The 13,338-nt window shown below is 55.4% G+C and overlaps 1 protein-coding gene across 1 annotated transcript in view; it reads right to left on the minus strand.

The window, feature by feature from the left end:
- Window positions 1-11,000, minus strand: part of LEXM (lymphocyte expansion molecule) — a 32,436-nt gene extending 21,436 nt beyond the window's left edge. The window contains 8 exon segments of the mRNA XM_029226999.1: window positions 545-670; window positions 1,743-1,904; window positions 3,547-3,690; window positions 3,825-3,962; window positions 8,853-8,975; window positions 9,179-9,343; window positions 9,807-9,894; window positions 10,747-11,000. Coding sequence (XP_029082832.1) covers window positions 545-670; window positions 1,743-1,904; window positions 3,547-3,690; window positions 3,825-3,962; window positions 8,853-8,975; window positions 9,179-9,343; window positions 9,807-9,894; window positions 10,747-11,000 — 1,200 coding nt within the window.
- Between the last annotated feature and the right edge of the window lie 2,338 nt (window positions 11,001-13,338).

Consider the following 13,338-nt stretch of genomic DNA (forward strand, 5'->3'; position numbering starts at 1 on the left):
AGGGGGAGGAGAGGGGAGGGGGAGGAGAGGGGAGGGGGAGGAGAGGGGAGGGGGAGGAGAGGGTTCTTGCTCAACCAGAGATGAGAAACGGGCCAACTCCCTGAGCTGCCTCTGAGGTCTCAAGACAAATATGAAGAGAATGGAGGGAGCACTTCCCTAGAAAATAAGAGAGTGGGATGGCTCTGGGTGATGTCCATTAGCACAGTGGTTCTCAAACTTGTCTCTGGAACACAGGATCAGCATCACCTGAGAACTCATTAGAAATGCAAGTTCCCAGGCCCCACCCCAGGCTTACTGAATCAGAAGGTCTGGCATGGGGCAAGCCCTCCAGGTGAGGCTGATGCCCGCTCAAGTATGAAAAAACCTCTGCCTGAGAGAAATGAGACAGTGGGAGTGGGTGTTAGTCCCTGGTAGAAAAAGAAGAGGTGGGATGGGCTCCCTCAGAGCATCAGTTCCCAGGGGGAAGGAGAACTTGGGGCTGCCTGTAGAATTAGGAGAGTGTTCCCTGCTTCTCACTGTGTATCCCCTACCCAGACGCACTCACCCAGGTTCCCAGAATCATCGGGGAGGCCTTTATGCCTATCCGCTTGGGAGACAGCAGGAACGGTGGTTGGTTGATGTGTTTGCATTCCTTCTCTGGAGGAAGCCACGTATGGGGACCAGACATGGCCTAGAGGTGAGGAACAAAGGCTGAAAGCTTGGCAAGGTCTGGCGGTGGTCAGCCTGGGGCCAGGCCTGATGAGGGCTCTGGGCAGCTGACCTCACCCCCCTGGCAGCCCTGAGACTTGAGCCAAGGATGATAGGAGGTACCTGGCCACCTCCCAACTTACCAGGAGACCATCCTCTGGGGATGAAGGGGCCCTGCGGTACTCTCATGACCCCTGCCACCCACTCTATGCCCACCCATCAGCCTGAAACCTCTTTCCAGGTTCCCAAGAGCTCTCCCGGTCTGGCAGGGTCCAGAGAGGTGCTCCAGACCCCAGTCTGGGGAGCAGAAGCCACACGGACTTTGCAGCTAAATGAGCTGGGCTCCAATCTTGGCTCCTCCCCCTTGCTGGGAGCCTGGGCAAATCCCTTCCTATCTCTGGGCCTTGTTTTCCTTTCATGAAATGCAAAAGACAATCCCTCCCTCCAGGGGGCTGAAATGTGCCCTCCCCAGAGCAGGTATTCAGGAAATGTTGGTACCCTTTTTCATTCCTCTGGACACGCCCACCTTCCCAAGCCCTTAGCAGTTCCCTCCCTGGGGGGCAGAACCTGCTTGGGGGTCGACTAATGTCCAGAGCCTACTCAGATGACTGGCTGCCGAGCCCCCAGAAAGGAGCCCACCGCTCCCCTAAACAGAACCGGTGTGCGGCCTTCTGTCGGGCAGACCCCTTATTCACACTTGGTCCCGCTCCAGTTTTCCCCTCATCCTCTCTGCAGGGGAGGGAGGGGCAGAGATCAATGCCCACTGGGCACTTCCCAGGTGCCAGGCTCTATGCTATAGGCTCTAGTACTAACCTCCATGAATTCTCACAGCCACCTGGCCATGCTCACGGGACAAGCATGTAAACCAAGGCTCAGAGAGTGACAGACACTGATCCAATGTGGCTAGTAAGTACAATATCAGGATTGGGAACCAGGTGAGTCTGGTACCCAAGGGTGAGCTTTCGGCTGAAATAGCCACTTCCACCCCACCCTGCCCCCGCAGGAAAGCCCCCTTCCAAGAGAAGAAGGAAGGAAGGCCATAGGGGCACAGTGACTAGTTTTGGGGGACACTGGCTAAGTGTGGCCCAATAAATTCTTTCTGGAGGGGCTTCCGGGTTGCGGGGAACTTTTGAAAAAACTCCACGCTTCTTATTGTGACATGAGTTAAGTTCTTCCACGAAGCTCTTGAAATTCATCAGTTCCCTGGGCCGTTTTTTCTGAGAAACAGAGGAGGAAAAAGAATATGTTACGTCAGGAAAAGCAAGAGCTGCGATGCTGGACCCTTACCACAATCAGAGACAAGCAGTGGTCCAATGGGGCATCACTCTCCCCCACGCCTGCCACTGTCCCATGGCCAGGCCAGTCCACCCTGACCTGGGCGACAGAGACGAAGCCCCCCAGCCAGGGGTGGGGTCAGTCTGATGGGGTCTGTAACAGCCCCTCCTCCGTGCGGTGCCCTGCAGCCCAGCTTGCCTTCATCCATTTCTTCTTTCTTTCACTTGTTTCGTGGACATTTACTGAGTCAGGCACTGTTCTAAGTAGGAAGGAGTGATAGTCCAAATATTTAAAAACCAGTGTGACGGGGGAACACACAGGATTCTTAGGGCAGCAAAACTACTCTGTATGATACTATAATGGTGGATACATGTTATTATATATTTGTCCAAACCCATTGAATGTACAACACCAAGAGTGAGCCCTAACGTAAACCATGGACTTTCGGCGATAATAATGTGTCAATGTAGATTCACTGATTGTAAGAAATGTTCCCCTCTGGTGCCGATTACTGATAGTGGGGGCCTGGGCATGTAGCGGGGACAGAGGGAACATGAGAACCCTGTACTTTCTGCTCAATTTTGCTGTGAACCTAAAACTGCTCTTTAAAATGTCTATTTTTTAGATAACACAAAATAATATCCTGTGGCCTGGGCATTGGCTCTAGGGCCTACGGAGCGTCTGAGGCCCCTGCTCTGCTGGCAGGACACCTTAGTAGCTGGTCATGGGGAGGCCTGGGAAGCCCCAGGGAGGAGCCAGGTTGCAGGGCTCATTCAGTGGCTATTTACCAGCTGGTCCCAAAGAATTTCAACATTTCACCACCCCCACTTCCTAGCACTCCTGATGCCTTTACCACAGCACGCACTCCCTGCTAACATTCTATATTGTTTTCACTTGCGATTGTGTTTCTTTTTGCACTAGAAAGTAAGCACTTACTAGAAAGTAAGCACCACTGGGGCAGGTTCCCCTGCACTTGGACGATTACCTGGCCCAAGGCACACATGAGTGAAGGCACAGTAGAGACAAAATAAACAGACAAATACTTAAGTCCAATTACTATGAAAGCAAAGCCCACGGTGCTAGGGATCACACAACAGGAATTTGACTGGTGCAGGAAAGGGGGGCATCAAGCTAAAATTCTACCTCAGCTTCCCCTCCCAGTTCTCTGCCACTAACCCAGTCAGCTTAGCTGGGTCTGAGATGGCTGGGAAGTGTCTCCCAAACAGCAGGACACCCAGGCCTGCACCATCTAGGTCCCTGCAGGCCTGGCAGCCTGTCTCCCATCCAGGCATGGTACTGGGGCCCCCTGCACCTCCCCTGCAATTCGTGCTGGTACAGAGGAGAGGGGACTGGAGGTGAAGCCAGACAGATGCCGTGGGGTTCAATCCCGGCTCTGCCCCTACCAGCTGCGTGGCTAGCCTCAGTCTCCTCCTCTAACACAGGGTGCCTTACCCTGCCCTAGCTGGGAGCAGGGAGTGAGCAGGCTATGGGAAGAGTCCTGCGCAGAGCCTGGCACGCAGGGTGCTGTGGATAGGTGAGGCCTGTTTTCCTGCCAGGGAAGGCATAGCCCGCCTGGGTACACACCTCCACAGAGTAATGTCCATAAGGCTGAAGCTTGCTTTGGTCACCAGAGAAAGTGTCATAGAGGCCGCGGGTGCCCATGGATCGTGCCAGGTACGCCTCGATGCCACTTTTGAAGGTGTAGGTGCCCAGTGCCAGACTGCTCCCCTGGAACAGAGCACAGAGGACAATCCCTGCAGGTCCATCACCCCTTGGGGCCTCGGTTTCCCCATCTGCCCTGGAGTCCCCCCCCCCGGTCTGCACAGCAAGGTGGGTGAGGCCTGGCCAGGGTAGGGGGATACCTGATGAGCCAAGGGGGGCGGTTTGTTTGTCATCCTGCACATGAGGCCCTTGGAATGAGACCAGTCCCAGGCACTGTCCTCCAGCTTCGTGTATGGGTTGCCCTTCTCCCCATGGTTTCCAGGGCCTGGACAGTAGCTCTGGGGGCGAGAGGGGGGGACGTAAAGGCTGTTAGTCCCGCACCTTGTGCTGCTGAGTGTGCCTGAAGAAGAGATGCCCTCCAGAGGGTGACGGGGTTTTCAGAGTCCCTGTGTGTTAACTGCCCCCCAAAACACACAGCACTGTAGGCCTGTGAGCCTCTGCCACTGCTCAGACCTTCAGTTCCAAGTTCAGACTTCACTGGGGCCCCACTGGTCTGTCCAGCTTATCCCTCACTGTTCCCTTCCTACATCTGACGCTTCAGCCAAAGTGAGGTCCTTGCTGGTCCCCACACCTATGCCATTCCGGCAACCTCCTCGCCTTTGCTTGCTTGTGCCATTACTGCCACCCAAAATGCCCTTCCCGCCTTCTTGGCCTTGGAAAGTTCTTCTAATCCTGCAAAGCCAGCTCGAATGTCATCTCTCCTGGGAATGAAGCCTTCCTTCCCTGATCACCCCAGACAGCTGCTTGCTTTGGTGGTCTCGGAAATCCCAACCACTACACCCCTGTGTTACAGCCCTACGTTTACATGAATGGGTTTCCCACTGTGCTGTGAACAGTGCTGTGACCTGGAGGGATCTGGAGTCCTGGGTTCGAATCCTGACTCCACTGCTTCCTAGCTGAGTGACCTTGGGCATGCCACTTACTCCTTAGCCCCATGGCCCACATTTCAAGCACAGGGATAGTAGAACTTTCTTCCAAGGTAATGAGGATGATATGAAATAACATCTATAAAGCTTCCTGCACATGCCCAGCCCATAGTGGGTGCCAACACCTAATAAGTCAGGGTGGGGTGGCTGTCTTGGTGGGGCGGGGTAGGAGAGAAAGAGGTAGGAGAGGTTGAGAACTGTGGCTGGAATGAGGATCTGGAGCCTCGACTGCCAGGGTCGAAAATATGGCCTTTGTAGGTGGAATGAGAAGAGCCACCCTGCAGTATAGGTGGGTGAGTGGGTAGCCATCGTTGGGTCAAGACCCGGCAGGATGTTTTCTGCTGCTTTGCACCTTTTAGCCACACGGGATCGCTGCCACTCCACATATGGCTCAGCCCTGCCTCCCTCCAGTCCCTGGAACTTCCCAGGAAGCAGCCCAGAACCAGGTCTGACAGAGAGGGTGGGTAGTCAGGCCGTGGCAGGCATCAGATTCATTCACCCTCAGAGGAACCAGAATGCACATTGCCTCCTTCCAGGGCCCAGGGTTTCCAGGTATGTTCAGGAGAAAAGCCCCAAAGTAGGAAGGTGGGTCTCAACATCTTGTGCTGGCTGCTTTACTAGCCTTAATATCTTGGTCCTAGAGACATCCTGATGAGATCAGGTCAGTGCCACTTGCAATCAATAGATGGGGAAACTGAGTCTCAGAGAGGCAAGCCTTGTGTCCAAGGTCCCACCTCCAGAAAGGGGCAGCAGAAGGGTTCTAACTTCAAAATCCATGCATGATCCTCTGAGCTTCTACTGTTTCCCAGGCACTGTGCAGGCACCAGAGGTGGGAGAGAAATAAGCACCACGGTGTCTAGGGAGACCTCAGAAGCGAGGGTTATAACAAAGGGGTGGAGCTGCTTATCCCGGAGCTCACAGACCAGGAGGAGCCCAGTGCCGGCACTCTGTCGGCAAAGCTTCATCTCTCCCTTCAAACCTTCGGGTTCAGAGGTGCAGCAACACACCTGGGCTGATGTGAACGCCCCTGACTTTAGCTAGAATGTTATGTTTCAGGGCTTCTGGGACCCAGGCAGGAGTGCTTAATTCTGGGGGAAGTGGGAATTGTCATTTACAAGATTTTTTTTTAGGTGGACCTTGAAGAAAGAGTCATCTTCCCAGAAGATGAAGGGGCGGGACAGGTGCCCCAGGCAGAGGGAGCCATAAGAGCACCTTTGAGACAGTTGGGAAAGGTATACTGGGAAGAGAATGGGAAGGCCTTGAAGGCCAAGCGGGGCATCCAGACTTGATTCTGGGGCATGAGGACACTTCGGAAGGTGACTGGGGCAATAGTAGGTGACCAGGAAATCAGTCCAGGGGGCGCCCCTGGGCAGGGGGAGTGTGGCTTGGGCTTGGGCGGAGGTCAAGGGGATGGAAGGAGGAGGACGGGAGACAGAAGCACAGACCCCCGTGACTACAGGGGAACAAGTTGCCCATGGGCTTCTGGCTCTGGCCGCTGGGCGGTGCCATTGCCCAGGAAGAGCAGCCCTGTGGGAGATGCTGACATGGCAGGAGGGGGGCATGAAGAGTTTGAGGAGCCTGGAGGACCCCGGGGTGGGGATCTGAAGCCATGTGCATGGAGCCTGGCTGCGCAAGAGAGAACACCCCACAGAGGGTGGTGGGGAGGGCAGGGCCTGGGAAAGAGAAGCCATGGAGGGAGGCTGGCGGAGGAGCTCCAAGGACACACAGCCCAGTGTCCCCACAGCCAAGGGAGGGCAGAGCGTAGTAGGAGGAGGATGGAGGCAGAGCCCAGTGCCAGCACAGAAGGCACTGGCTTTGCAGGGGTGTGCTTCAACAGCCCATCCGCTCTGGGGAAGGATTCACAGGACCCAAAGCAGGCACCCACAGCTTTGGCACTGGCACTGCGGAGGCCCCCATGGAGAAGTCAGCACCCTGCACAGGTGGCATTTGTAGGCCGGTCCCACCCACACTGGGGGGACAACTGGAGGGACCAGAGGCCAGAGGGAGCCATCAGGTTCCCAGGCCTTGGATGTGAGCTCTCCCGGGGCTGCCTTCTGCCCACTGGGGCAGTGCCACCTCCTTGAACTTTCTGTCCAGCCCTGAGCCCAGGAGAGTGGCTCGGGGAAATCCCGCAGGGCCCAGTGAGGTTACTGCAGGAGCAGATGTGGGGACCAGAGAGGAGAAGAGACAGCTGGAACGGAGGGACAGGCCGTGGGACCCTCGCAGATGCTCCAGCGCTGGGGACCGGACACAGGAGGAAACAGACAGCATCTGATTTGTTCCCCCAACTCCTCTGCCTTCAGTGGGGCTGGGCTCTGCCATTAGATCCTGTCCTCCACAGATGGTCAAGGAACAAACCAAGTGAGCCCAGCCTACGGGTCAAGTGCAGTTGTTATGTGTGGACACCTTGGACTCAATCCTGCCTCTGCCGCTTAGTAGCTCTGTGACCTTGGGCAGTCACTTAACCTCTCTGTGCTCGTTTTCTGTCTGTAAGTGGCAATGATAGTGCCTGCTTCACAGGGCTGTGGTGAGGATTACAGTCATTAGTTCACTCACGTGCTTAGAACAGTGCCTGGCGCATGGCAAGTGCTGCATGGCGTGTCGGCTATTATTACTTTAGACTTGAAGGAAATCACTCATTTTTCAGGGCCTCCAGGCAGCCCCTCCCCCCACAGTGCAGTTACAGCTTCTGAACCTGGGGGTGCACGTGCACGTCCCCTGAACGTGGCAAGGAGTAATTCCCAGGCTCCACAGAAGGCTTCACAGCGGTGAGGTGTGGAGGAAAGGCCCTGGCTTGGGGTTTGCCCATTTGGCCCACTGGGGCAAGATGTTTATCCTCTCTGAGCCTCCAGGGCCTCGTCTGGAGCGGTTATAAAAAATTAGAGTGTTTTGGAGAACCAGTACTTAGTAGGCAGGCATGGGCTTAGTCCACGAAGACTTATCACGTGCCTACTATGTGCCAGGCGCTGCCAGGACCTGGGGATTCTGCAGCGAACCAACCGGGCAGATGTGGTCCACCCTTGGGGGCTGCTGTGCGCTGGGGGAGAGACACTGAACTCACAGCCACAATCGGAGCTCCTGGGAAAGGGAGATGGCACCTCATGGGGTCAGGTCAGACCTCGGAGCTGAGAGCTGAGGGATGAGCAGGGGCTCCTTAGGTGAAGGGGCCGCTGGGGGCGGAATGGCACTTCTGGTAGAGGGGAGAGCAGGGGCAAAGCACAGGGCGAGTGCTTTGCCTCACTTTGAGGAGTGAGGAGGGTAAGGGTGTCCAGCCCAGGGAGCATGAGGGGCAGGGGAGGAGGGGTGGCACTGGCAGCGTGGGTGTGACTCCCGCCTTCGCCCGCATGACCCTATGGAGCCTGAACCCCACTCATCCCGACCCACACCGATGCCACGGCAGCCCTCCCGCCACCCCCACCTCTCACCACAGTCACCTCCCATCTGGATGCCTCCGATCCCCTCCCCCACAAGCATGTCACTCAGTACCCCCACACACAGAGCAAAACCCTCCTCCGCTGTCCTCCCACAGCACCTGGAATCAAACCCAAGGCCCTCACCTTGCCAGAAGGGCCTCATGTCCTGGTCCTCACCCCTCTGCTCTTGCCTCCTCCCCCCTCACTCACAGATTCCGTGAGTCTCCATTGCTCACCTACCACAGGTTTTGCTCAAACACCACCTCCTCCCAGAGGTCTCCCCTGACTACCCTATAAATGGCACCTCATCGTTCGCCATCTCTCCCTGTCTCATTTTACCCCATGGCCTTCATTATATGTGATTTGTTTCTCTGTACCGTTGTTTCTACCACTAGGACCACAGCTCCATGAGGGCAGGGACCTTGTTTTCATCACTGCTGGATCCCCAGGGCCTGGAACATTACATGGCACTAGAGGGCGCTCAACCATTATTTACTGGATGGCTGGATGGCTATAGATATGGAGGAGTTTGTTGAGCACCTAATGTATGCCTGGCTCTGTGCCACGGACTCAAAGATGAACCAGACCCACCCCTGCCGGCAGGGAGCTCCTGGTCTGGTGGAGGAGACACAGAAACCTACGACAGCCAGTGGGCTGAAAGCTGTGGCACTGGAAAGCAGAGGGGCCGTGGGGCCCCAGAGGGGAGGCTGGCCAAGCCTGGGAAGAAGAACGGTAGGAGAAAGGGTGCTTCCAGCCCCATCCAGGCTGCGTGCTCTTCAGACGGAGCAGAGGGTAGGAGGGGTCCCACTCCGTGTATGAGAACACCTACCCCAATGAGTCCTCGGAAGCGAAACTCTCCGGAGCTGAGCAGCCCCCGGGTGCTGTCCCGTTTCTCCTACAACTCTTCTAAGAAGTCTTTGGGGTTGTAGGAGCCAGGCCCCAGCTCTTCCTTCTGCCCCAAGAGAAGAGAGCAGAGGTGAAAACTTTACACTTGGGAATGTCCACGCGGACAGGAGCCCAGGCGAGGATGTGTTCCTTAAGGGATGAGCTCTACCTGGGCCTGGGAGGACACTGCAGGCCACCCTGGGGCAGGCAGGACCAGGCAGGAGGACCTGGCACCAGCGGTAGGGCAGGGTGGGGCCCCAGGGGCCTCACCTGCTGCCGCTTCTCTTTCAGCATGGCCTGGTACTGGAAGTGGGGCAGCTGTGTCAGCCGGGTGGCTTCCTGGGCCTTGGCACAGCCTGTGCCCACCTCCTTCTTCAACTTCTTGATGCTGAAGCAGGTCTCCTTGTAGCCATAGGTCCCAGGTCCTATGTGGGACTGAGTCGGGGCACAGTCCGAGCGAGGCCAGCCGCACCCACCAGTCCACCCACAGAGCAAGTCCTTGCCAAGCTGTCACCCTGACCTGGGAGTGGACAGGCAATACCCCTCTGGGGGCCCCTCCCCCAGCCCCGAGCCTGGCCCTCAAGGTGCAACCATGACGTCCTCTGTCACTGGCCCCCTTACACTTCAGAGAGGGCCCGCAGCCAGTCTGTGCAAGAGCTGCAAGTGGAGCCCAGGTCTCTGTGGATCCGACCCATGCTGTTTTCACTACAGTCCTGCGTTTATCAAACACATTGAGGCCCCAGCTCTGAGTCAAGCTCTGAGCTGTGGGCTGTGGGCTGAGGGCACGGAGGGGTGTGAGGCATGTCCCTTACACAGATCAGCTCATCTCTCATGGGGAGGGACTCGGAGAGGCAGTGGCCAGACCACGTGGGAGACTCGGGAAGCTATGCAAACTCACCACGTCCACAGAGTAAACCCTGGAGCACGGGGCCTCCCTGAAAGCGCTGAACTTCTTCTGGTTGGGATAGACAGCGGAGACGTCAAACCTGGGAGGGACAGATGCCCAGTGAGAGGCACCCAGCCCTGATGAGGGCAGTTCTGGGTGGTGGGGAAGTTGGCATCCCACGGGAGGTGACTTCGGAGCTGGCCCATGAAGGATGAGCAGGGCTGCTGCCTCCTCAGTGTCTTCGCCCTTCCAGGTTCCCTCTCCCTAGATTCCACCCTTGTCTGGTCCCCTAACCCCTTGCTGGGAACCTTTACTCAAAATCACCTTCTCAGTGCAACCACCAGCCGCACCACCCCTTGTACTCGCAGGCTCCCCTCCCCACTTCCTTTTTCTCCATAGCTCTCATCACTAGCCAACATTTTATATCTTTTTCTTTTTTTGTTTATTATCCACTCCCACCACCCCTCCCATATGAAGGCAAGCTCATGAGCAAGGGCTTTGCTGTTTTGTTCACTATTTTATCCCCAGATGCTAGAACTGTGCCTGGAACATAGTAGGTGATATATATATATATATATCACCTATCACATATATATATATATATATATACCACCTATGATATGATACATATCATATATATGATATACACACATATATACATATATATATATATATGATATACACACGATATATGTCATATGTATGAATGAAGAAAGACACCTGGGCTGAAATCCTACCCATAACTTTTGGGCTGAGTGACCTACTATGGGCCAGGCCACTCGGCCTCTCTGAGCAGCACATAGTAGGTGCTTCTGAAATGATTTTAAATAACTTAATAACGGTGGTAAAAGACTCTGGGCCGGGAAGTGCGGCAGGCAGGAGAGGTATAGAAAGTCCCGCCCCCACCCCTCACTGCCAGCCCTACGCCCCACCCCACCCCCACCACCCCCACCCGCCCCGCAAGGGAGCCCGTGAACCAGTTGGTGGCCATGGCGCTGGCCCGCCTGCCGCGGCAAGGTCCTCGCGGAACTCGACTGTGGGAGTTTTCCGCGCCCGCCAGCAGGCCAGACCGGCTTTTGCCACCGCCGCCACCGCTGCCACGGCAACCCAGGCCTTGCGATTTGTGATCGCCACAGACCTGTGCGCTGCGTGTTTGCCCGCGCTGCGCCCCTGCAGGCGCGCCCGCAGGGTCCCCGACTTTTCCATTCGGCTATGCACATTTTCATTGCTGCCTTGCCAGACATCCTTCCCCGAGCCCGGCAGATTTAATCGCCCCTCGCGGTGGTTACTATGGATGCCATTTGGTCGGGTTTTAGAGTCATTTGTTGAGGAACCGTTTCTGATTTCTTGCTTTATGGCAGAGCCCCGCGCAGGGCCTGGTGGAGCGCAAAGGCCTCTTGATGTTCACCTTATGCTGGTGGGACCAGTGAGACACACAGAAACGGCTCGACTTAGGCAAAGGGCATTCCATTCCTTCTCCACTCTGGGGAGGGGAGGAGGAGAAAGAGGGACAGGGCAAGGGGGGCCAGAGCGTGGAGGGCAGGAATAAGGTGGTCAGGAGAGAGGTAGGGTTGCAGGGATGGTGTCAGGACTCATTCCTCCCCCAGTTACCTGGACACCCACTCTCGGCAGACATTGTGCAGGGTGCCTGGGACCCAGATATGGTCCCTTCCCGGAGAGTCTAGTGGGGGAAACAATGACTACACAGTGTGACCAGGTCAGTGTGATAGGGAGGCCTCTGACGCAGACTGTGGGTGTGTAAGTCAGGGAAGGCTTCCTGGAGGAGGAGAATTCCAAACTCAACATTGAAGAGTGTGTGTGGCTTGCTAGGTAAAGAAAGGGGTTGAGGGTATGTGCCCCCAACAGGGCATGGTCAGCTCTCTCCTCTCATCCTCCCTTATCTCCCACCAATGCCCCACAGTCATGCTACAGCCTGTCTAATATCATCTCCCACGATTGCCTTTGATCCCTCCAAGGGTTTTAGACTAAGGTAGGGCAAAGGGCCATACGCCATTTGACGATGACAAGACTGAAACCAGAGAGAAACAGGACCTTCCCGGGGGGTCCTGCCTCCAGCCTGTGGTGGAAATGGATTACCAGGACAGTGGGTCTTCTTCCAGGCCCCACCCAATATCCTTTTGACATCCCAATATAGCATTTAAGCCATGAGCTGGACTCACGGGCCCCAGGCTGGCAGGCACATGGTCGCAGTTGGCAGAGCATCCACCCTGCACTGCTGAGCTGAAGGTGAGCGGCATCAGGCCTTGGGAACACACACAGAACAGTCACCCCAGGTCATCCAAGCATGGACTTTGCCCCTTCCCAACCATGTGACCTTGGGCAAGTCACTTCCTTCTCCAATTCTCAACTTTCTTACCCATAAAATAAATCCCGTAATCTCTTTATCTCCAGACTGCTGTGGAGATTAAATGAGCTAATTTAGGTATGCTCCTGGAACATAGCAGAAGCACAAGAGGTCATTCCCAGCCCTTGGAAAGGGACCTTACAGAAGGTCCAGGGGCAGAGATTGTGTGTCATTCACTCCTGGTGCAGTACGTGGCACATAGTATATGCTCAGCAAATATTTGTTGAATGACAAGTGAATGAATAAATGAATCTAACCCAACTTCCCAGTAATGCATAAATCTTCAAAGAGAATCATGTTCGAATCCTAGCCCTGCTGCTTCCTAGCTGGTGGCCTTGGGCAAGTTACCCTCGCTAAGCTTCAATTTCCTTGTCTGTGACACGTGACTGCAGTCTCCTGGTGGAGCTGTTTTGAGGAGTGAGTGACATGTGACTGTGTCCACTACCACATCCTATGTGCTGGGGAGGCCCTGCAACCAGCCCCAGGGCTGCTCAGGTGTTCTCAGGCCCAGCCCTGCCTGGGGCTGCTTTGCTTCTCTCACAGCATGAGAGCCTTGGCTCTGGGACTTATGGAGGAATAACCACAGGATATAGGCCAAGGTTCCCTGGGCTGGGAGTTCCGGCTGCCAGGCAGCTCAGAACGGGCCAGAGTGAGTCAGCTCTGCAGCAAGGCAGCCTGCTCTAATCAGCCCAAAGCCTTCCCATCACAGCAACTTACTGATCACAGCAATTAACTCTCTCTTGTAGGTACGATTGCAATCCTCTCCAACCCCTATTATACAGAAGAGGAAACTAAGGATCAGACAGAGAGAGTAACTTGCCCTGGTCACATCTAGTGAGCATCACACAGCAGATACAAAGCTCATAACTAAGTTTGCAAGAGTTTCTAACCCATCCTCTAGAGCCATCTATTATGTCAATAAAGTCAAATCAAGTTTCTTAGCCAGGATTCAGGCCTCTGTGATGGGGCTATGGCTGCTGCCTTATGTCCTTATCTGCTGTCATCTCTTCCCCATGCTCTGTAAGCTGCAACCATATGGGGCTACTCTGTCCCTAGGCATACCCTGCCCTGGCAAAACTCTAGCCTTTTCATGTGCCTTTCCTGCTGCTGAAATGCACCAGCAACCTAACCTCCCCATCCAACTCCTACTAATCTTCTCAGAGTCAGATCAAAAGCCAA

Source organism: Monodon monoceros, unplaced genomic scaffold (assembly GCF_005190385.1).
Source record: "Monodon monoceros isolate NGI ecotype Baffin Bay Population unplaced genomic scaffold, NGI_Narwhal_1 Super_Scaffold_18, whole genome shotgun sequence".
In the NCBI taxonomy this organism is placed as follows: Eukaryota; Metazoa; Chordata; class Mammalia; order Artiodactyla; family Monodontidae; genus Monodon; species Monodon monoceros.